The 22,202-nt window shown below is 48.6% G+C and overlaps 2 protein-coding genes across 16 annotated transcripts in view; one reads left to right on the plus strand and one right to left on the minus strand.

Annotated features, from left to right (window-relative positions):
• Positions 1-474: 474 nt before the first annotated feature.
• On the minus strand, positions 475-9,005 carry TRAPPC3 (trafficking protein particle complex 3). Of its 2 annotated transcripts, XM_023529381.1 has the most exons (6): positions 8,842-8,969; positions 3,730-3,838; positions 2,570-2,667; positions 2,231-2,330; positions 1,061-1,243; positions 475-619 (listed from the first exon to the last, which is right to left on the minus strand). In XM_023529381.1, coding segments are annotated over exons 3-6 (405 nt in total). In that variant the 5' UTR covers positions 2,572-2,667; positions 3,730-3,838; positions 8,842-8,969; the 3' UTR covers positions 475-499. The 2 variants fall into 2 exon arrangements, with proteins under 2 accessions (XP_023385149.1, XP_011356282.1); XM_011357980.2 differs by lacking the exon at positions 3,730-3,838 and having other exon boundaries at positions 8,842-9,005.
• A 5,006-nt stretch (positions 9,006-14,011) lies between these two features.
• Positions 14,012-22,202, plus strand: part of MAP7D1 (MAP7 domain containing 1) — a 22,317-nt gene continuing 14,126 nt past the window's right edge. For 4 of the 14 annotated variants that reach the window (XM_023529374.1, XM_023529377.1, XM_023529378.1 and 1 more), the window contains exon 1: positions 14,129-14,502. In XM_023529374.1, the coding sequence (XP_023385142.1) occupies positions 14,457-14,502 (46 nt within the window). In that variant the 5' untranslated portion in view covers positions 14,129-14,456. Of the gene's footprint in view, positions 14,503-22,202 lie in introns of all 14 variants that reach the window. The other 10 variants (XM_011357985.2, XM_011357990.2, XM_011357991.2 and 7 more) reach the window with 5 other exon arrangements.

Below are 22,202 nucleotides of genomic sequence, written 5' to 3' on the forward strand. Positions count from 1 at the left end.
ACGACTGGCTCCCCTTTCCTGGCAAGCACTAGAGTGTGTCGCACTGCAGCTAACAACTCTTACCCACCCCTTGCCGCCCCTTCTCCCCATTCCACAACCTGCGTCCCCTACAGCCATTTCCCAATGGCTTTCTGAAGGTCCAGGGATAGATGTTCTAGGCTTGCCTCTTAATGGAGTCAAAGTGAGTTTTGCTTTGGAAAATTCAAACAGGAATGTAAAATGGTTGAGCTCTTTCTAGTCCAACCAAGGATGACTACATTCAGGCCCTCTGAAGGGAGAGGAAGCAAAGAATTTCCCTCCTGAATGTGCACGCTTGTGGAGTAAATGGACTATGTCGCAGTCTGCTCTTTCCTAGCTAGCATGGAGAATGGAAACAAGGTTAGAAGAATATATAACATCCGTGTTAAAGAGTCACTGAGTTCTACAGGGCAGAGAAAGCGCTGAGGCTTTCTGGTTCCAACAAGTGCTCCTGCTGGCTACCCTGAAGTCCCGAGGACGGTCACTCCTCTCCAGCTGGGAGATTGTCTTCAATCCGCCTGATGAACCTCATCCGGATTTCTGTCACACCGTCTCCTTTCAGGGTGTCTTGGACAAACTTGGCCTCCACAGCCATCTGGACCTGGGAGACAGTGGGAAAAAGAGATGGCTGCCTAGCCACAGCCTCTAGCTCATCCACAGCAGCCAAAAATAGGGGGCTGGTTTTCTGCAGAACAAGATTGTCAATGCTAATGTTCCCTTGCAGAAGGCAGTGGCCCTACCCCACAAAGAGAGACTTAGCAAAGAACACCCCCAAATAAATGAGACTGTTACCAAATAAGCCAATCTAGGACTGGAAGTTCTGGGCTTTGGGTGCTAACAGCACCTTCTCCCAGCCTGGCAGGGACGATCACCACCTCATAGAGACATCCAGCTTGGATCCTATGGTCAGCAGCATCACCATCTCAGGCAATGAAGCACTGGGTAAGCCAAAGGCCTTTCTTTTCTCTCTCTTATTCATTAAAACATTTATCAAGCCCTTGCTATATTCCAGGTGTCCCAGAAGGTAAAGAGCTGCACTCACCATCTCCAAGGCTCCCCGTAACACCCCACACAAGAGATTGGAATAAATAAGAGATGAGTGGTTATCAGGAAGTTCCACAAAGTCCACCAAGGGGTTATTTTCCAAAATGAGGGAGAATTCATCACCAGCTGGGCTCCAATTGGTGATGCTTGGAGTGATGCCCAAGTACATCTTGAATGCCACCTGTCAGAGGATACACAACAGCACAATGGGAAGAGTAGTAGGGGCTGTATGACAGGGAAGGTATTCAGAACAAAGAAAAAAAGGCACTTGTGCACAGCTCCACACCCCTCTCTTTCGAGGCATCGTAAATTAGGTAACAACGTGCTATCCACCTGCACGTCTTAGCAGAAGGGAGCACTTATCTTCTGAGTGGGGTGCCTGCCCTGAACCAGCATCTGAGTGAGGAGAGGGCCAAACCACTTCCCTGTCCTCTGTGCCACCTGAACCCTTTTTGAAAGCGAGTACAGGTCACTGGGGCAGAATTACTCTGAACACATCCTTCCCTCTACCTACCCTCCTAATTTCAAACCCTCACAAAACTCTCTCCACTGCCAACCCTCTCTAGGATTTGGGTATGGCCGACATGCTCCACAACAAAAAGAACCAACCTTTAGGTAACTGACACCACAAAGCTATAGGTGTTTTATCAATCCTGTGTTATGTAACAATATTATTAACAACAAACATTTATTATACACATACTACGTTAAGTGCATTCATTTTACCTGAATACCTGTTCATTTTTTTTTTTATTTACTCCTTACACCCTGTGAGATAGCTCTTATTTTCTTCATTTTAAAGATGAGGTAACCGGTAATTAAAGAGGTTAACAATAACTTACTTAAGAACTAGTAAGTATTGGAGTCAGAATTTGAAGCCAGGTTTGTCTGTATTAATAACCCCTATGCTACTCTGCTGCGTCTTCACAGTTAAGGAGATCTGGCTTTGATTTCAGTGGGGCTTTAATCTACAGGAATGATCCCAACCACTCTTTCTATTTTCATAATCTGTGTTATTCTCAAACCACCAGGAAGGCTTCTTTGGTCCAAATAGCTGCCTAACTAGTCTTTTGGAATGCTAAGGGCCTAAGGGAGACAGAGAGAGTGGTAAGCAGTGCCCTCCCCAGTGACAATCCTTTGACATGGTCAGCTGGCCCAGGATAATGACCTTGGCGATAACATCTGCAGTTTCCCGAAAGTCATGGCACCTTCCAACATTTGACCGTGCCAAGAAATCTTCAATCAGTCGGACTCCAATGTTATAGCCCCTGGGAAGCAAATGAGAGAAGACTATATTATGGGGTCTGAATATCTTATATCTAAACATAAAGCTGTTAATGGTAAAAGGAAAATGGAATAATTCCAAAACATCTCAATAAATGAGTTCAGTGGAAACTAAAATGTTGGTTACAAGAGAGATAACCCTATTCTGAGCTCTAAAGAACCATGTAGATTCAATGTGCTAGGGAGCTCCATTCTTATTGCTCCCACAGAGAAGCTCACTCACATTTTATCCAGCTGTTTATTCACATCTTCATCATTTTCATAGTCCTTGCATAGCTGGGTGACCAGAGCGCCATAGGTCAGGGTGAAGAGCTCAGAGCTCTAAAAGAGATGTAAAAAGCAGTCAGGACCAAGCTGCACAAGAGAAAGTTTGGTGAGAGTCTGAACTGGCCTTAATGCAACTTTTGGGATTCAAAGGAAGGTCACTTGTATCTGGTAAGAGAAAACATTATCCCCTATGGAGTGACCAAGGAATTTATCTCCCCAGTGTCAATGTGACAGGGCCGCAGCCAGACCCACTACAAAACAGGCTGTTAAAGGCACCTCATACACTGAGCAGTCACTCTTCCAAAACACAAAGGTGGGTTTCCGCCAACCCAGAACCCCATCACAGCTGCCAAGCCTAAGCTCAGAACCTGGTGTGAAAGCAGTTAATTTGTTCACTAGATTCTGTGAAAGACAGACCCAAAGCTGACATTTACAAATTACTCTCTGTGAGTTAGCAGGTGTGACCAATGGCTTCCCCACACCTTAAAACTCTGGAGTGTCCTGGTCTAGAGTTAAACTGCACTCCTAAAGCCCCACCCAGGAGCAGCAGAAGACCCAGGGGCCTGGTCCATGGGGAAGGAAAGAAGTCCTAAACGAAGTCCATTGCGTGGAATGATAACGCCTCTTTTAAGTCACCAGCATGGGAAAAAATAATGTTCCTCTTGACACATAGCTAGAGCTTTTCCAGGAAAGGTGATAACTCTGAAAGAAATATAATCTTTTGTGTATCTGGAACACAATACTGACCTGGCCTGGTTTCTATTATAACCACAGTTAAAATCACAGAAACTCTTTTTCTGATAAAGAATCCTGTCACCTTCCCACTAATAAACAAATGTGGAAGGTGAAAGGAATGGCAAAAACCAAGACTACAGAATGAAAACAGCAAGTCAGGGGGATGGCATTATCAGAGTTAAACAAAGTGAGAAACATGTTAACAGCACATTTGGACCAAAGGATTCACACAAATACAAGGCCGAACTGCCACTCAACCACTCCTTTCTGAATGGAGGCTTGTCAAATTTGGAGCAGAACATCTTTTTGTCTTTATGTCTTCTGGGGAAGAAAATCCAAGTAATGTTAAGGCCCAGACTCTCAGGACCCAATGCTTCTCACCTCATCCCCATGGCCTGCAGGTGAGGTCACTGCAAGAATACTGTGAATACTTTTTGTTTACATACTGCAATCTATTTTTAGTCATCTCATTTTCCACCTCACAATAACTCTGTAAAGCAGAAAAGGCAGGAATTAATTTCATTTTAGAGATAAGGAAACTGAGACTCAGCATGGTTAAGTAATTTGCCCCAAAACAAATAGCTAATAATTGACAAAAGTAATTTTGGGAGATAAAACCCAAGAGTTTATAAGCCAGTGTTCATTCTATTCACTGTTCCTCACAACTACAATATTATTAACCCCCCCTAAAACAAAACAAAAAACTTAGCTGTACTACAAAGTCAAAGAGAATCCGTTTCTGAATCAGGAAGCTCTTTGAACTCAACTAAAACAGTCAGATCAGGGTCTCCAAGAGACCTTTTGCCAAATATGGCAATTGAGAGGCAGCTATTGAGGAGGAGAATAATTGTTTTAGTAAAGTTAATGGTTTGGCACTAAAATGACTAGGGCATGAATGGATGGAGACAATCCAGCAGTAACCAGTCCACAGAATGGGCATCACTGCATTAAGTCAGGAGAGCTTTCCTTCCATTATTAATGAGCCCTTGGATGGAACTCCAAGAGCCTCAGCCCATCACAATGCCAAGTAACATACATATCACGCCTTTATCAAGGTCCTTATACATGTAACCGTTCCCAATTTACTGATAATAAAAATCAAGATCCTAGACAGATCTGTCCGTGATTGCAAAATCAATATGCCTGGGATCTGGGAATGAGACCTCCTACTCAGGCTTTCCACACCCTCCAATTTGCAAGTCTGTCTCCATCTTCAATTATTAACCAAATCTATTGGAAGAGGGTGTGACATAAATACATAACTTAAAAATCTTCATACTTTAAAAACAGAAGTGGGGCTGTGTATAGAAAAAAAATTATTTATTCAATGTTTACTATGTACCAGGGGCTATCTAATAGGAGACAGATAATAAACAAAATAAATAAAATACATAGTTTGCCAGATGATGATAAGTGCTGTGGAGAAAAATAAGCACAAACGGAGATGAGGGGTTATTATGCTTGTGTGTGTGTCTCTCAATTTTAAATAGGGTAGTCAAAGAAGGCCTCATTAAGGTGATATTTGTGCAAGAACTGAAGGGAGTAACAGTAAGCCATGAAGATAACATCTGAGTGAAAAAATTCTAGGCAGCAGGTGTAAATGCCTGAGGTGGGAGTATGTCTGCCATGTTTGAGAAACAACTAGGAAACCTGTCCTTGAACAGGAATGAACAAAAGAGAGAACAGAAGAGGAAGTCAGAGAAATAAACAGGAGGTTGCAGAGTCTGAAGACCTGGGTTTTCAGTCCTGTGACCCTTAAAATAAAAGGTTCCATGGGACTTTAGAGGTCGCTAATGCAATTTCCTCAATGAACATAAGCACCACATTCTCCCTCCCAAAAGAAACACGAATCTCTTCTGCAACACTTCCACTTTCAGATTACTTTAATTATGTTCAATAGTAATGGTCATTAACATTTACAAAACATTCAGAATGCCTTCAATTTCTCATTGATCCTCATAACAACCACAAGGAGTTACCAGAACATTACCTATCCCCATTTTACAAGTGACAAGTTAAATAACTGAGATTCAGTCTTATAGTTGAGCACTGTCCTGTAACAACTTATGTGGTTCTAATCCATTGCTTAATCTTCTTGAACATCAGTTTTCCCATCTGCACAATCTTGACATTATCTGCCCTTCAGGTTACAGTGAGATTCCAATAAGAATGTTTGTAGAGTGCCTGAGGCTCAGTATGAACTCAAAAAGTAGATATCATTTTTATTCTTAAACTGATTCTCTCTGGTGTGGTGCCAGAGAGATTCAGAGGGGGAGATTTTGAATCAATATGGAGAACTTTGTAACAATTAATAAGGCATATAGAAAGAATATTGGGTTTGTAGTTAGAACACCTGATTCTGAGTCTGAACTTGCCACTTACTAGCTGTGAAACTTAGGTCAGTCCCTTCATTTTGCTAAACCTCAATCTCCTCGCACAAAATCAGTAACAGTAGAACCTGTCATGCAGATCACAGGGTTATTGGGAGGATCTAATGAGATAACAGAATTAAAGATGCTTTCCAGACTAAGAGACCATATGAATGATTTCACACTGGCATAGTCGATATGATCTCTAAGTACTTATCCAAGTACTTTAGGCAAAACCTGAGCAAAGTGAGTTAAAGCCAAACCCTATGCTCATATGAGCTACTCCACTTGATGGTTTTCAGGCAGCTTTTAGTTAGCACCTTGAACGAAACATCGAATCTCCTTAAGGGGATTGATCTTTGGCACTAATGCTCCAAGAGTCACACTTATTATTTTGTCAACAGAGGTAATCCAGTGTGATTGTCCTCAGCAACTGGGGAAGGAAGGTCAGTAATGGAGATTCTGGCGTCATGGAGATTCTGGGTACTGCTATTTAGTAACTCACCTGAGCTCTGGAGAATAGAGCAGTTGGGATTGGGTTTCTAGTAACATAACACAAAAAGACAAGCCCGACTGTCCATGGTATTCAAGAACCAAATGCTATACAGACACACGAAGGCTAATATTATTACTAACAAGGATACTTGCTGACATTTACTGAGTGTTAACTGTATTTTTAGGTGTAGTGTCACACTGCTACCTTTACATGCATTACCTCAATTAATCCTCAGAACAACCCTATGATATAGATATGATTGTTACCTTTTTAAATTTATTTTTTAAAGCTGGTGAAATTGATGCTTAAGACAATGAAAAAAGCCTATACAAGGTCACATAGCGAGTAAGCAGTACAGTCAGGACTCAATCCCAGATAGTACTATACCTCTGTGTTGTGTACTTTTCTGATTCTCATAGGGTATGTGCTTAGGGACTAAAACTTCATCTCTGCACTTCCCACAACACCTAGCATAGGGCTTTACCCATAGTTGGGACCCAAGAAGTTTGCTAGATAACTGGGCTATTTCTGTTTGCACAGACTAAGGCAGAAGTCTAGTGACTGAGGCATATTAACTCTTTAAGTCTTGGAAGGTTTAAGTGGAACACAATTAGAAGATTATTGATTGCAGAATATTGGGCTGATTGGGAAAAGGGGTGCTAGAGGTGGGAATTCCCAGGAGGAGAGGAGCATATGAAATAACTCATATGAGCATAGGTTGCTACAGAGAGGATCACGACACAAGCCCAATCTGGTATCAGCAGGAACTAAATGAGAGGATGCACCAAACCTTCATGTCATTCGTTCAATATAGATTACCTAGTGCCAGGCATCACGCTAGATGCTGAGAATGGAGTTTACATTCTCATGGGGAAAGACGGAAAATAAACAAGTAAATATATGACTTATAATGAAATATTTAATAGGAAATAGTGCTATGAAGAAACAGAGTAGAGTAAGAGGATCAAAAACTAATCATGTGGTCAGGGAAGGCCCCTCTGAGGAGGTAACATTTGAGTAACTGTGCATGAAGTGATGAGTAGCTAGGTGACTATCTGGAGGAAGGGAATTCCAAGCAGTGACAACAGCAGTTGCAAAGCTTTAAGGCAGGAGTGTACTGTTGCTCCTCCATAATTCCCTCAAATGTCGTTTCCTACTAAAATGGTATTAAAGATTTCAATATCGATTTCAGGTAAAAAACTGTACAATAACAAGATATGAAAACTAAGCAGGAATACCTCCCATATCTGCTCATATATTAAGAAAAGGAAGAAGAAACATTTACTATGACCCATGCACTCTACACTGTAATCTCATTTAATCCTGAACAGGCAGTACTGTCCCCATGTTACAGATAAGGAAATTAAGGATCAATTGAGAAAGACTTCTAACCAATGTCCATGCTTTTTCCCCTACATGACAGTTTCCTAGCAAAATATACTTATTTTTTTCTTCTTAAACTCTTGGTATTTCCTCCAAAACAGGAATTCTTAACCTGTGAACCCTGAAGTATCTTCAGGGGGCCCACAAACCTGCCCCCCCCAATGTAAGTAAATGTCCGTGTATATGTTTTTCTATTTAATATTTCTGGAAAGAAGATCCATAGGTATCATCAGCTTCTCAAAAGGAGCCTGAGAGAAAAAGTACTACTCAAGAGTAATAGGGCCTCCTGTAGCACATTTTTGGTGGCTGTTCCTGGCAGAAGATGCAAAGGTGTGAGGGAAGTTTAATCATTCCTTCTAGAGCCTTATCAACAAAAAGCCCCAGATCTGCCCAACATGAAAACTACTCAGTTTTCAAAACTACTCAGAAAATACAGACAGACAGCGTAGGCAATTCAAGAGGAAGTAAGAATAGGGCAAAGAGAAAGGAACACCTGCCAAGAAGTCTCTCTAGTTTGGAGAAAAATGTCATCTACTTTATTTTCCAGGCCCACACTCATCTGCAGGCAAACTTTATGAAACCATATGGTGTCCCACTGTCGCAGGACAGAAGGGAGCATCCCCCGACCAACGCGGCACTACTTACTTCCTAAACTAGACCCTCTTTCTCCACCAAACAGAAAGTTCTCTTCTGGCACAACCATTATCTGAGCATCTTACAACGCCAAGGCAAGTGTGGCCTAGTAGTATGAAGCATTAGCTCTGGAGTTAGACATGGGTTCAAATCCTAATTCTTCCTAGCTGTAAATTTGGGCAAGTTATGTAACCTCCCTAAACTGTAAAATGGAGATAATATTATCCATTTGATAGGATTACTTTGTGGATTAAGTGAGATAATGTACTGAAAGTGGTTGGCCCAGTGCCTAACACAGGAAGAAAGCAATAGGTAGTAGTTACTGTTATTACCGTCGTCGTTGGTGGCCTCGCACACAGCTGCACTCAGGCCGCGGGGGAGGGGTCTCTGAGGTACTCCAGCGGCCCTCCAACCCGCCTCAGGCCTGGGACGCCCCCGAGTGACTCTCCCTTCTCCTCCCGGCCAGGGAGCCTCCTTCTCCTTCATCCTGTAGAACCACCCCCTTCCCAGGGCTCATAAGAAGGCTCTTTCCCAATTGCGCCCCGCGCAAAGCCCCTTCCCCAGAACGCCTCCATTCCGCCCCGCCCGCTAAGGCCACGCGGCCTAAATTACCATTTTCTTGCTCTCGGTGCCACGGTTCGCCTGTCTCGACATGGTGCCGGCTGCCCACCCCGCCTCGCCACAGGCCCGCTCGGCAACCCCTTCTTGACACCCAGCCGCTGCCCCTCAGCCTTCGGAACGGACCGGCACAGACTCACCGCGCCTGCGCGACCTGCCGCGGGGCACCACGGGACTCGTGGTCCGGCCAACAAGTGTAACTCCCGCCCAACAGACGTCGGACTACAATACCCAAAACTCCCACTGGCAGCACCGCCCCTTAGCGCAGCCAGACTACAACTCCCGAGAGTCCGCGCGCGGCTGACTCATTGAGCCTGCCTGCCCCTAAACTGCACTCTGGCCGCTGGGTGGCGTCCGCATCTTGCGGTAATCCTGTATCATCCAAACACTTCCCCCTCCTCCCTACCCATCCAGTCCCCACTCAGAATGCTCTGCAAATTCCTCTCTCGCCAGGGTTGGAAAGTCCCTCTTTTGAACTAGCTTCTTATGCTTTTGCTGCAATTCAGAAGTTCTCAGGATGACCCAAAAAACTAGCAATGGCTCATACATAGATCTTCATTACAAAAATATTTAATGACCACCTACTATGTGCCAAACATTTTGTTAGTGGCTTTCTTTTCAAACTGCCGTCTGTCCCCAAACGCAGCCAACACCTGCATCTTCGTGATGGAATAGCCAGTGTATTAGATAAAGTTCAGGTCACTTTCTCCCCACTCTCTCCCCTAGAATGAATAATACACTGCCAGGCTTCCATAAAAGAAAGATCACCAGCATTGGTGGTAGCCAGTCCTGGGTTTTAATCTCAGCTTTACCATTTTAGGCAAGTTGCTGGATTTCTCTCAGTTATTGTGAAGACTGGTGAGCTCCGTATGCAGAGCACTTGAGCACAAAGTAAATGTGTATTCCCTTTCTTCCAGCCACTCTAAAAACACAGTCCAATAAACAGGCCCCAGAAATACCAGGGGAATGTGCTGGCACACCCTCACCCATCACCAAGGGGAAGTCCTACAGTCCTTGACCAGAAATCTTGGGTGTAAGTGCCAGCCAGCCCTTTCTAGCTGGTCAATTCTGAGGGACAGGGCTGGGAGTCACTGAGCACCTTCTCTTAGGGACTGGTAGCCTGACTCTGCAGCAGCTGCATTCTAGCCCCTAGCCTTCACCATGACAACAAGCCTGCCCAGACACGAGCCAGCCATGCTGAGGAAGACTGGGGGGCCCAGGCGGCTCGGCTCAAAGCTAGTGCGCAAGATTCCGCAGGTCTCTCCCTCCGGGTGCAAGACAAATCATTATTATACCCTCCTCCCTGTGGCACAGACATTCTGGGGCCTCCCTAAAGGCAGTGCCCCTTGACTTTCCGTCCTGTGTCAGTGCGCTGGGGGAGGGGAACAAGGGCTGAGAGTTCTGGGAAGGAACATGGTCGGGGGGGCGGGGACGGGAAGAGTGGAGGCGGAGCAGGGGTCAGCTAGCACCCAGAGACCAGCACAGCCAGAGAAGAGCCTCCTACATTTTCAGGAGAGAGGACAGCTGAGGTGAAATCTGCAGTTGGCTGGCCTGTCGGTCTGGGCTCCTCCCTGCTGGCTGCTTTGGCTGCCCACAGAAACCTGAGTCACAGTCACGGCCTGCCGCCGGACCCCACCCAGCCTGCTGTCAAGCAGGGAGAGTCTGGAGAGAATGGAGGCGGAGCCTCTCCTGTCTTCCAACCTCTGAAATTCTTCCTCTCTATGATTCCTCTTCTTGGCTCTTTTTCTGTGGGACTCCTCCTCACAGCGTCCTCAGTCCTGAATTAAGGGTGCGGTGGGGTCCATTTCTGGCTGACCTATAGCGTTCACTCCTGGATCAGATGGGAATTTAAAAGATCCTTAGACAGCTGCTCCAAGGGCTCTCAGTATAGCTCCCATCAATCCAAAACCCCAATTCCTTTCTACTACCCCTCTGGGCCAGGACATTTAAGAACACTAGGTAACCCTCCCCACCCGCGTCTCCTTCTCCTTAGAAAAGAATGCAGCAAGGGCAGCTTCCCATCCCTAGCAGGGATTTTAGACAAGGAGTTCTATCCAGGAACTCAAAGGGTTGAACCTATTTCGTCCTGGATCTGAATTCCTCCCCCTCCAATCCCTCTGTATTCCTCCACTCCCCAAGGGCTGGAAGGAATGAGACTCTATTGCAGCTGGTGTCACCAATGCCCTTGAGGACATTCCCCACTCCTAGCCCTAGATAGTGGGCCCTGGAGGCTAGAGCACCCCAAGAAAGCAGTTTGGCTTAGAAACCCCTTCATGCTGCAATGCCATGGGGTTGGAGTAGGAGTGAGAATCTAGTGTCTGTTCTTCTTTGCCTTTCCCCCCGGCCCCTCCTACTTTCCTACTTTGCTGGTGTGGAGGCAGCCTCAGGGCTTTGGTGTTGATTCATATCTCTGAGTCAAATCTCCCAATGATTTCCTTCCACCTTCCATCAAATTCATCCTGGGCTCTGCCTCACAACCTAGGAGATTGTAAACGCTCTTACTTCTGCTCTCCCCCTAAAAGGATCAGGAAGGGGACATACTTCTGATCCTCATTCAGTGACCTGCCCCCCTCAGCCCAGCCTGTGGTGAGACTAACGGCTCATTCATGCCTGTTTCCGTTAGCGGGGGAGGGGACTGCCCTGGGCGGTAGGGGAGGCCCTGAAGAGGCGACAGAGTCCCCTACCTCTCACCTAAGAGGTCAGGGCATCCTGTTGTAGCTTCGGCCCTAGATATTGCAAGTGCCACACCTTCTCCTTCTATGGGATATATATTTGGGGAAGATGAGCATGTGGGGTCTCCAGGCACTATCATTCAGCCCCAAACTCAGAGACACCCACTTTAAACCCTCTCCGTGGCTGAAGCCTAGGATCCCAATCGGTTAGAGGGAGAATGGAGAGATGCCTACTCCATTTGTCTCCTCTGACAGCGGCAATCACAGGACATTGGTGCTCTCCAGGCTTCATCCTCCCAGAACTCCCTGTGGACCCATCAGCATGCAGGAAAAGTCTTTTGAGGCTGGAGGGGACAACTGTCAAGTTGCCTAACTTCCAGACGCCCTGCTGGTCCCCACCTTTAGCATCTCGTGAGGGAGTGCAGGTGCCTCTACCCTCAATCTAGGGAAGAGTTCCTCAACTTTGGCACCATTTATAATTTGCAGCCTGATGAATCTTGGTTCTAGGGGCAGTCCCGTGCATTGCAGGACATTAAACAGCATCCCTAGAGTCTAAGCACTGGATGCCAGTAACACCCCCAGTTGTGACAACCAAAAGTGCCTCTAAACATTGCCAAATGTCCCCTGGGAGGCAAAATTGCCTCTGGTTGTGAACTACTGACAGAGGCTGATACCACACACTGTTTCTGCAGTGAGTTCCTCAAAGTCAGATCATTAGATGCAACAGAGATTTCCAGTTCTAAAGTGCTTCTACTCCCCTTCTGAAGAACGGGATCTACAGATCCTGTTGTCAATTGTCATTCAAATCAATCCCTGGCCTATCTTTTGATTTTTAGCTACCGTTTCCTACTCCACTATCCTTAAGCTCTAGCCAGTGAAGGTATCTCACTATTTCCACCAATTTGTCTTTGTCCCTGCAGTTACCTCAAGATCAGGGGTGGGAGAAGAACCATCCCAGAGGGATCTCTCCCTGGTGGGTTCTGTTCATGAATTCTCCTGAGTCTAGTCACTGCCTTGCTCGGAGTGCACCTGTTCAGCTCTGGAAGATACAGTCCCTGAGGTTTCTGACCTCACAAAGGACAGTCCTGGCCCCCATTATCCACATGGTCCCCTCACCCTCACCCTCCAGATGAGATGACTGAGAACGAAGATGGATAGTCTGCTCCTCATCCTAATTTGCTTTTACCTTGGAAGCCCCATCATTATCATCATGACTATTTATTAAGCATTTCCTATATGCCAGGCTTTATGCTAAGTACTTCATCTGTGTTACCGTATTTAACCTTTCCAATGACCCCATGATTCCTCATGGTACCATTATTTTCCTGATTTTATAGGTGAGCAAACTGGGTTTCAGAAAAGTTAAGACACTGGCTTAAGGTTATCTTGCAGGCCTTCTAACATCCTCTTCTAATGATTTTGGCCTAGAGGGAGAACTATTCCCTCCCTAACCTCTCCTCAGAGGATTCCGGCCCCCAACCCACTCACTCCTCCCAGGACAAGCTGCTTTCAGGTTGCCTGAGACCCAGACCTCTTTGTTTCCCGGCTCCCCCTTGAAATGGCAGCTCTTGGAGCTGCTCAAGGAAAGAGACCCTTTTGGGAAGGGGGGGCAGGAGGACAGTATCTCACTGGGCCTAATCTCTGGACAATGGCGAACTGACCTTCTTGAGGTCAAGAAAAATGGCAGGGTGGGGGGTGGGCAGGCCCAGGTGTGCCTCCTCCTTTCTCCTGTCAGTCCATGCAGCATCACCATCGATCCACCTTCCCGGCAAGCTCCCTCACTCCGCCCAGGCTGTCCCAGACTTGGCTGGAGGCCCCACCGCAGCCGGCACTAACAGAGAATTGGGGGATCCACTCCAGAGGGCTGGGAAGCAGGGCTACTTTGGGGAGGGGAGTCAGAGGGGGCTCAGTCTCTTCTTCAACAGGCCACAGGGAAGAAAACCCTTCAGAGAAGATTGAAGGGGTCGTCTGATGGGGAGGTTCAGGGCCAGGACCACCCAGTTTGGAGACATGAGGGACCCAGCAGATTAGAGACCTGGGTAAAGCAGTAGTGCAGGCCTGTAATTACCCCAGAGGAGCAGGGAAGACACCAACCATAAGATGCAGGAGGAAGGGCGGCAGCAAGCCTTCCGGGCCTCTTCCCATTCCAACCAAGGCCAAGGGAGAGAAAGCCTAACCCTTTTAGGGGTCTCCTTGTGACCCTCCTTCGGGTCTCCCGACGTCCTCCGGGCGGATTTTGTTTGAGGTGGGTTTGAGAGAAAATTTAGAACTGAAGCTGCCGCCGAGGCCCCAGAGCCACAGCTCCCAGGCTCCAGGGTGGGATTGGGGGTCCCCAGCCCCGCTCCCCTCAGTCCCCCCCAGTCCTAGCAGCGGGTGAGTCACCAGAGCGCTCCCTACATAGTCCTCTCGCGCGGCGGCGTGTACCAACACGCGGCCGCAAGGGGAGGCAGCTCGACGGGGAGGAGGCGCCTCCCGGAGCCGTAGAGGCCCCTCGGCCGCGGCCGCAGGAGAGGCCTCTCCAGAGGCTCGAGGCCGGCGCTCCAGGGCGGGGGCGGAGCGGGTGGGGCAGGCACAGTGGCTTGGTCCCTGGACGCTGCGGGGGCCAACCCTCCCCTCGTCTCACTTGGTACGCGCCGGCGCAAAGGCCAGGCCCAGCCCTGGCGGTACAATAGGGTTGGGCCGCGACGGGGACCGGGCCGGCGCCGGGCAGGGAAGAAGGATCGCGGCCGGAGCCGACAGATCCTGGGCAGCCAGCGACTCCGAGCCTCGCAGGCCACTAGCCGAGCCAGCCTCTACCGTCTCCGGAGCGCTCCCGCCTCCGAGTTGTTGCCCGCGGGGCCGGGCCGGGCGTGATGCGCCGCGGGACCCTTGTCCTGGCCGCTGGCCGTCGCCGCCGTCGCAGCTGAGACTCCAAGATCCCCCAGTGACGCCGCAACTATGGAGAACGGCCCACATGCCGAGCCGGGTGCCGGCGCACCCCCAGGTATGCTGGGAGCCACGCAGAGGCGAGATGCGGGGAGGTCGAGGGGCCTCGGGGAGGCCGAGGATGAGGCTGGCCGGCTGGGCAAGGACCCCCTCCCCCGCTGCGCCTTCCGACTACTTGAAGTTCAAAAATAAAGGCTGCGGCGGCGGCTCCGGGCCAGGGACGCATCTTCTGACAGCTGCCCCTTCCCCCAACCCGGCTTTGCTGGGACCCCGCTCCGGAGTTGTAGGGTGACCCTTCCACTCCATTCTGGTGCCACCTCGACTTCTCCACCCCACCCCTTTCCCATCCACCCAGGCCCTGAAGATCCTCTTCTACTGAGCCGGGGAGTCTGTCCTTTCTGTTCCCAGTGGGCACGTGTGACCCCAGCTTGAATGTGTGTGTCGGGAGTCCAGCTTCTCAAGCCCGGAGCCCTGCATACAGAAGCCTAGGCCCTGGCGCCCCCCACGCCCACGCCCAGGCCCGGGCTCAGACCTCGCCCCCACCCCATCCCTCCAGCTGCCGCGCAAAGGGCCTGTTGCTGCTGCGGGCCGACTGGGAGGGGAGGCGAGGGGAGGGGGAGGTCTCTAGCGGCGGCTGCCAAGTAACCCGCCAGATAAAGGCGAGGGGGAGGGGGAGGCGGCATTGTTTGGGGCGAGGGCGGGAGATGGGGAGTGGGCCGCCTCCCCTGCAGCCTGGCCTACTCTGGAGCCCACTCAGCCCGATTTGGGGAGGAAGGGGACAGAAGTAAATCTGCTTCTCCCTCCTGCCCTCCGTTCCAGCTTCTCTGGGCCTGAGTCTCCCACTGTAGAATGAGGTGAAGGCTCAAGGCCGGCACTCAGGGGACCTGCCACATCATTCCTCAGTCTGAGGCTCTGGATATCTACCCGCTTACACACATAAACACACACCCCGCCTCCCTCTCTTTAGGCCCAAGACCATCAAAGCTCTTCCTCCCCTCACCCCACCAAACCATCAGCGCCCAGGACTTCTGCAAATCCCATTCGGATCTGGGAGCAGCTGATGAGGGGGTGGGGACAGATTTCTGGTTGGGCCTGGTGTTGGAGGGAGGGATTTCTCTTTCTTTTTCTTCCTGGAAGGGGAGGGAAGAACATGATTACTGAGGACCCAAGTTCTCTTCCCACTGACTCAGGAGGTGGCTCCATCCCCACACCTCCATAGAGTCCTAGAGCCTAATCCTCGCCACCTCCCTGGCCCCTGGGGTGTGGGCTCAGGATGAAACAGTGGGTGCGGAGAGCCCAGGACAAGGTGGAGCCGCTTGGCTGTGGGTGGGCTCCTCCCCATGCCAGCGTGGGTGCTCGGAGGGGACAGTGTGGGTGTGGGAGCTGGAGGATGCAGAGGGGAGGCTATTAGACTGGTGTGGTTTGGGAGGTTTGTAGGCTGTGCTGGAATAAGGGTGCTTGGGTCTGTCTTGGCTCTGCTGAGCCTGAGAGGAGACACCCAGGGAGGATCCCCTCTTGGGTCCATTCCATCTGGTTATTGGCCCTCTGCTTTTAAGGGTCTCTGGCAGTAGTGTGTACATCAGGGCCTGAATTGGGTGGTAACTGGGACATAGATAAGGGTCTGAGTCTCTGGCTACTTTATAATTAGGACACTTGAGTGGGATGTCTGGACTGAGTAAGAGGGCATGGGGGTGATGCTTGGCTGTACTGGGGAGCTTGCATGCGGCCAGTATACAGGGTCCTAGTTGGGAAGACTATTCTATACACAGGAGTCTAGATGGCGTTACATGAGAATCTGGACCATATTGGTGAAGGTGACAGAGGCCCCCTCTGAGCCAAAGGCTTCTTAGGAATAAAGGTCCTGTCCACCGCCCTATGCGAATTTGAGGCATGGCTCTGAGATTGAGTGCAGGGGACATGATCGCTGCCCTCTTTGAGTTCCTTTTGCACACTGAGCATTAACAGGAGGCCGCAGGGACTAGGGAACAAGTGTGGCACCCACCTTTGGGTCAGAAGACCTGGATGGAAATCCCAGTAAGCCATTTACTGGCTACCAGACTGCAGCAATTGACTTTCTCTGGACACGGTTTATGCCCCTGAAAAACGGAGGCAGTGTTATGAATCTTGGGGGATTAATGTGAGGGTTAGAGATGAAGCGCCTAAAGGACTCTGGTACACAGACGCCCTCAGTACAGTGCTATTGAAATTATCATAGTTATGCTCATTGGAACTGGTGCCAGCAGGGAGGTACCAAATACAAATGGGGGAGGTGAGGGCAGGAATTGAGAGTCAGTTTGCTTAAGGGTATAGACTCTGGAATCAAAGATAATTTATTACTGTTGACCTCAGGTAGGTGGCTTAACAAAAGTCTTAAGTTTTCCCATTTACAAAATGAGAATAATGCCAGAAATTATCTCATAGAGACACTGGGATCATTAAATTAGATAAACATATAAAACATTTAGCTTAGGCCCTGGTGTGTAGTTAGTGCTCAATAAACATTAGCTATTTGTTTTTTTGTCATTTTTTAATTCCTTCAGAGACCTGAGAAGGTGTGATTATTTAGAACTTCAGAAGGTAAATGTGGGACAGAGGGCAAGGGGGATGGGAGTTCTAGACGACATGAACCAAGGTGTAGTGGGGCAGTGTGAATAGGAGAGAGATGCAGGAGATGGGTACAGCCAGCCATCCAGCACACCCATGCTGATGCTCACCACGTGCCATCTTGGTGCTGGTTGTGCAGACAGCAGAGAAGTGAATCGGAGTCGCTGCCCTGGGGAAGCTGCTGGCCCACTGTGAGAGGCAGATGTGTTCACTGCAGTGAACCCCAGATATAATGGTGATATGGTGGACCTAGCATTCTGCTTGTGGAAGGCTTCACAAAGTAGACATTTGAGGTAAACCTGAAAGGGTGAGTAGAAGTTGGTGAGACTGGCACAATGGTCCATGTCTCTGCACATAGCAGCCAGCCTGGCTGGCACCTCCAACTGACAGCTTTCTCACTCCTTAGGCTTGTGGGTCCAGTAATGAGGCCTCTAATGAGTCTCTAATGTGCAGTCATGCATATGAAAACAAGGAGGAAAGGGCACTAAGCCAGTTCATCCCCCCTCTTCCCCTCAGGATGGGCATCAGCTGTTGGTGGGGCAGGGCTGAGGGAGTAGGGAAAGGAGCTGAAACCAGGGCCCAGATTAGAAATGGTGGCACTTGAGTACGGTCAAGGCAGGTCTCAGGTCCGACCTAGGCTGGAAGTTAAGCAGCAAGCAGCTGGGAGCTATGTCCTTGGGTCCCTCCTGGGCCTTGGGGCCAGTGAGGGAGCCAAGGAGCCAGGCCCAGATAATGCAGCTTTGTTGGCAGTGGCAGCTCTGCCTGGCACCCTGGGGCACAGCCTTCAGCATTTCCTCCATCACCTCTCAGCTGCAGCTCTGTCCTGAGGGCAGTAGAAAGCGTGGTAGGAGGTAGAGAACATGGTATCCCTGACCCCATCAGCACTCTTCTCCACTTGTAAGAGCAGATGTGGGCCAGGAATAGACTCTCTGGTGAACCAACTTATTTCCCACTCCTATTTATTAAGGGCTTTCTCTGTGTCCAGCACAATGCTCAGCATGTCACATGCATTGTCTCATTTGATCTTCAAAACAACAGCATAAGTAAGGACTAACGTTATCCTCATTTTACATACAGATGAGGCTCAGAGAAGCAAAGTCACTTGCCTAAAGTCACACAGCTAGGAACTGGCAGGGACAGGATTTGAACCCAGATCTGTCTGACTCTTAAGCCAGTGCACCAGACCTCTATGATGAATTATATGACCAAGCCAACAGATAACAATTTTGCCCACTTTCTTTGCGTGATCTTGGTCTTGGGGACCCCATGATCTTTTTTCCCTGGTTGGCAGAGGTAGAGGAGGTTCCCCAAAACAGACACACAGACACCATGTATTCTGTCAGGTTGGAATCTGAGCAAGTAAAACCAGAAGGAGGCCCTGGACCAAGGCAGTGGTGACAGTCCAGCCAATGGGCCTCCCTCAGGCCTTCGCCTGAGGCTGGGGCTGTGCCCTCAGCATGTAGGCTTCAGTGTGGGCAGCTATGCCGTGGTTAAGGGAGGGCCGTGGTGGAGCCTGGGTTGCGGGATGGGGTCATTTCCTGCCGCCTAAAATAACAGGAAGTAGGTGCTCCTGATTGGAGGCTGGGAACAATGGCTGCCGACCCGCCAGAGAGCTCCTTCAGATCTGCAGTCTCAGTTGGGTTCCCTGCTTTATCACCACCCACAGAGGCTGGGGCCTTGCCTTAGCGCCCTGCTTTCAAGGGCTTGTGGCCCAGGTTCTCAGGACTGCTAGAGCAGGCCACCCCTCCTAGCTCATTCCTTCTCAGAGCTAGTTCAGCTAGGCGTAATGCTGCCCCCTAAGGGCCCCCTCTGTCCCAGCCCCACAATCAGGCATCAGCCAGGGTTTGTCCTTCCTGCCTACCGCCCCCGCCCCCATTCTCCCAGCAGATCTCTCCAGGAGGCTGTCAAACTGATTTGTATCCAAACCCCAGCTTTGCTGCTCACCAGCTGTGTGACTTAAGCAAGTATCTCAATCTCTCTGAATATATTTCTTCATTTGTAAAGTAGGGTAATAATGTTTACCTCATAGGATTGTGGTGAAGATGAAATGGACTCATGTGTTTAAAGATGTGACTGACACAGCATTAGCTGTTGCTACTGGACTTTCCCTGGGCCCAGGAAGAGTAGTGCCCAGAAGGGGCAAAGCAGAAGTGACCTGGATGAGGCTGTGTAAATGTACTGGGGACATTGTGTCTCTGAGTGTTATGTCTTTGAGGCATACAGGGGGAATGCCTGGCTCCATGAGAGAGAGAGAGAGTCTATCTGTCTGTCAATATATATGTATGTGTGTATCTGTGTGGAGTTCCCAGTCCCCATAAGTCTATTTCGTGGTGGGTGGGGAAAGAACGTGTCTCATCTCTCACCATCGTGCAGGCTGTCCACACTAGGTGTTTCTCTCTCTCCGTGGTATGCACTCTGTCTCTTTGTATGTCTTTGGCCCTTTGTCTGCCTCACTGTCTTCATTGTCTAGTCCAGCGCTACCACCTAAGGAGCTTCCGTGAGAGCCATGAGGGCTCCGTCCCATTTCCTCTCTCTGCCTCATGCCTCTGCCTCCCCATGCTCCTCACTCAGGGATACTGTCTGTGCTCTCCCCCACCCTCTGCCAAGGTGTCTCACTTCCTGCCTCCTGGTGGCCAGCCTGGACAGGAGCCTGCCTTCCCTGCATTCCTGCACTCTGAGCTCAGTGCCTGCGGGCCCCACCTGCACCCTTCACCATCATAGGAGAAACCTCCCTGGGGGAACTACCGAATCACTTCCTCCTTCAGGAAACAGGCAGGAGCCCTGGGAAGGGGTGAGGTGATGCCTACCAGAAACAGTGTGACATCAGACAGCCTTGGGTTCATATCCTACCTCTGACACTGACATGAGCAATTCACTTAACCTATCTAAGTTTTTTCACCTGCGAAATGGGGGCCATCCATAGTACTTTCCCTTTAGGGCTCTCATAAGAATTAGATGAGGGAAAGTGCTTTGATAAATTAGTTTGTTTCCCTTCCTGGGTTCAGTAGCTGGCAGGGTACACACAGAGCTCTGATATGATCAAGACATTTAGGATTAGAGAGGCTATGCTTTGGAGCAGCTTGGAGTTTGACTATGTGCTGGCTAGGTAGCTTTCCACACTTCGTTCATCCATCCATCCATCCGTCCATCCGTCCATGCAGGTGTTCATTAAACAGACATAGAATTCCTACTCTGTGCCGGGTAGGTACTATATACAGCTCTGGGGCTGCAAGAAGGATTACAACCCAATCTCTTCTCTCCACGAGCTGTCACATTGGCAGGGAGACAAACAGAAAAGCCGGACTGAGTTATCAGTGTTGGAGAATATTTGGCCCAGCAGCAGTTGTTGGGATGGGAGGAGGGAGAGCCAAGAAGAAAAGACTGCCAGCTCCCAGAGGGTGGAGAAGGGGAGTAATGTGACAGGCTCTCTGAGACACTTGGCCTGATCATTCTGTAGATCCCAGGTACTGTCCCTCTTGGGGCTCTTGAGAAGACATGACTTATTGACCCTACAACCAGCTCTTGCACCTTTGCCCTGCTAATGTTCTTTGTGCCAAGAAATAAATACAAACTATCTGTCTCTTATCCAGTTCTTAACAAATACTTCTGGTAGATATCAATGTAGCAACTAACAGTACTAAAACCTCACAATGTGACACAAGACAAAAATAAAATGAAGGATCACGATGATTGAAAATGGGTATAATCAGAAATTGGTTTAACCATACCATATAGATAATTAACCAAGGAATTACTTTGGCTTGATATAATTTGTTCTAGATAACACTGTTCCAATGACATTTCATCAGAGTTGGCATAATCCTGAGGAAAACATTTATTCCAGGTCAATAGTCCGCCAGGTCAAAAAAAAAAAAAAAACATTCCAAACATCCTATTTGCCTCTCGAGAAGTCTTTCTTGTTGAGCTGCTGGAGTAAACACTCATTATTATTTTTATTAATTTCTACCTTAGTCCAGGAAGCTGCCCAAACCTGGTTGAGATGGAGTTGTTTGTTGTTTTACTTTCCTTCAGGTACTTATCCCTTTGCAATAAAATTGCCACATGGATTTAATCTTTGTTAGAGTCAAAATCTCCTCTATGCACCTGCTTTAGGCGAGGGTGGCTTCCTAGTACAGCACTTTATTCTCATTCAGCAGCATTTCATGACTGTCTTCTCGTACTTGGCAGTGTGATAGCTGCTGGTGTTCCAGCAGCGAGCAAAGCAGACATGGCCAAGCTCTTGTAGGGCTTCCTCACAGTCTAGGAGGAGGCTGACAATTACAAAAGAACCATGCGAGGAAGTTTGAGATTGTACAGTCACAGTGCTCCAAACAAGAAGCACATGAAGCCATGACTATATACAATGAGAGACTTTATCCTGATCAGAGAGGCCAGGGGAAGGCTTCCCTGAGGAAATGATGACTGAGCTAGGACATGAAGGGTAAATGGGAGTTATCTAAGAAAACAGAAGAAAGAGCATATGGCCCCGTGGTTGGAGGGAGCATGGATGGTTATCAGAATTAAAAGGTCAGTGTGGCTGGAGTGCAGAGAGCAAGTATGTAACATGGAGAGGAGATTCAAGAGGTGTGTGTATGGAGGGTGGAGGTAGGGACTTCAGCAGACTATGCCAGATTTGCAGCTTGGGTTCAATAATTATATCTTTATCTTCGGAGCAATGGGAAGCCACTGAGAGGTTTCAAATAGCAAAGTACCATGATCAGATTTGCATTTGGAAACAATTACTCTGGCTGCTCCATAGAGAGCAGAGTAAGAATGGGTGCGGGAGAGCAGTGGGAGGACTTTGCAATTATCCAGGTAAGAGAGATGCTGATGATATCTGATAGGGTGGAGTTCATTGATTTCTTCATTCAACAGATAGCTCTGGAGCACCTGTGTGTGCAGCCCTCTGTTGGCCTTAGAGATAGAATGGCAAACGAAATAGACAAAAATTTGTCTGTTTCTCATGGAGATTATCTAATGAGAGAGGGTTTAAATGGTATTAATGTTTGTGGAAAAAATAGAGTTGAAAAGAAGAAAATACAGGAGGCTCACACCTGTCAGAATGACTATCATCAATACATAAAAAACAAGTGTTGGTGAGAATGTGGAGAAAAGGAAACACTTGTGCATTGCTGGTGGAATTACAAATTCGTA

This window comes from Pteropus vampyrus, unplaced genomic scaffold (assembly GCF_000151845.1).
Source record: "Pteropus vampyrus isolate Shadow unplaced genomic scaffold, Pvam_2.0 Scaffold36, whole genome shotgun sequence".
Lineage (NCBI taxonomy): Eukaryota > Metazoa > Chordata > Mammalia > Chiroptera > Pteropodidae > Pteropus > Pteropus vampyrus.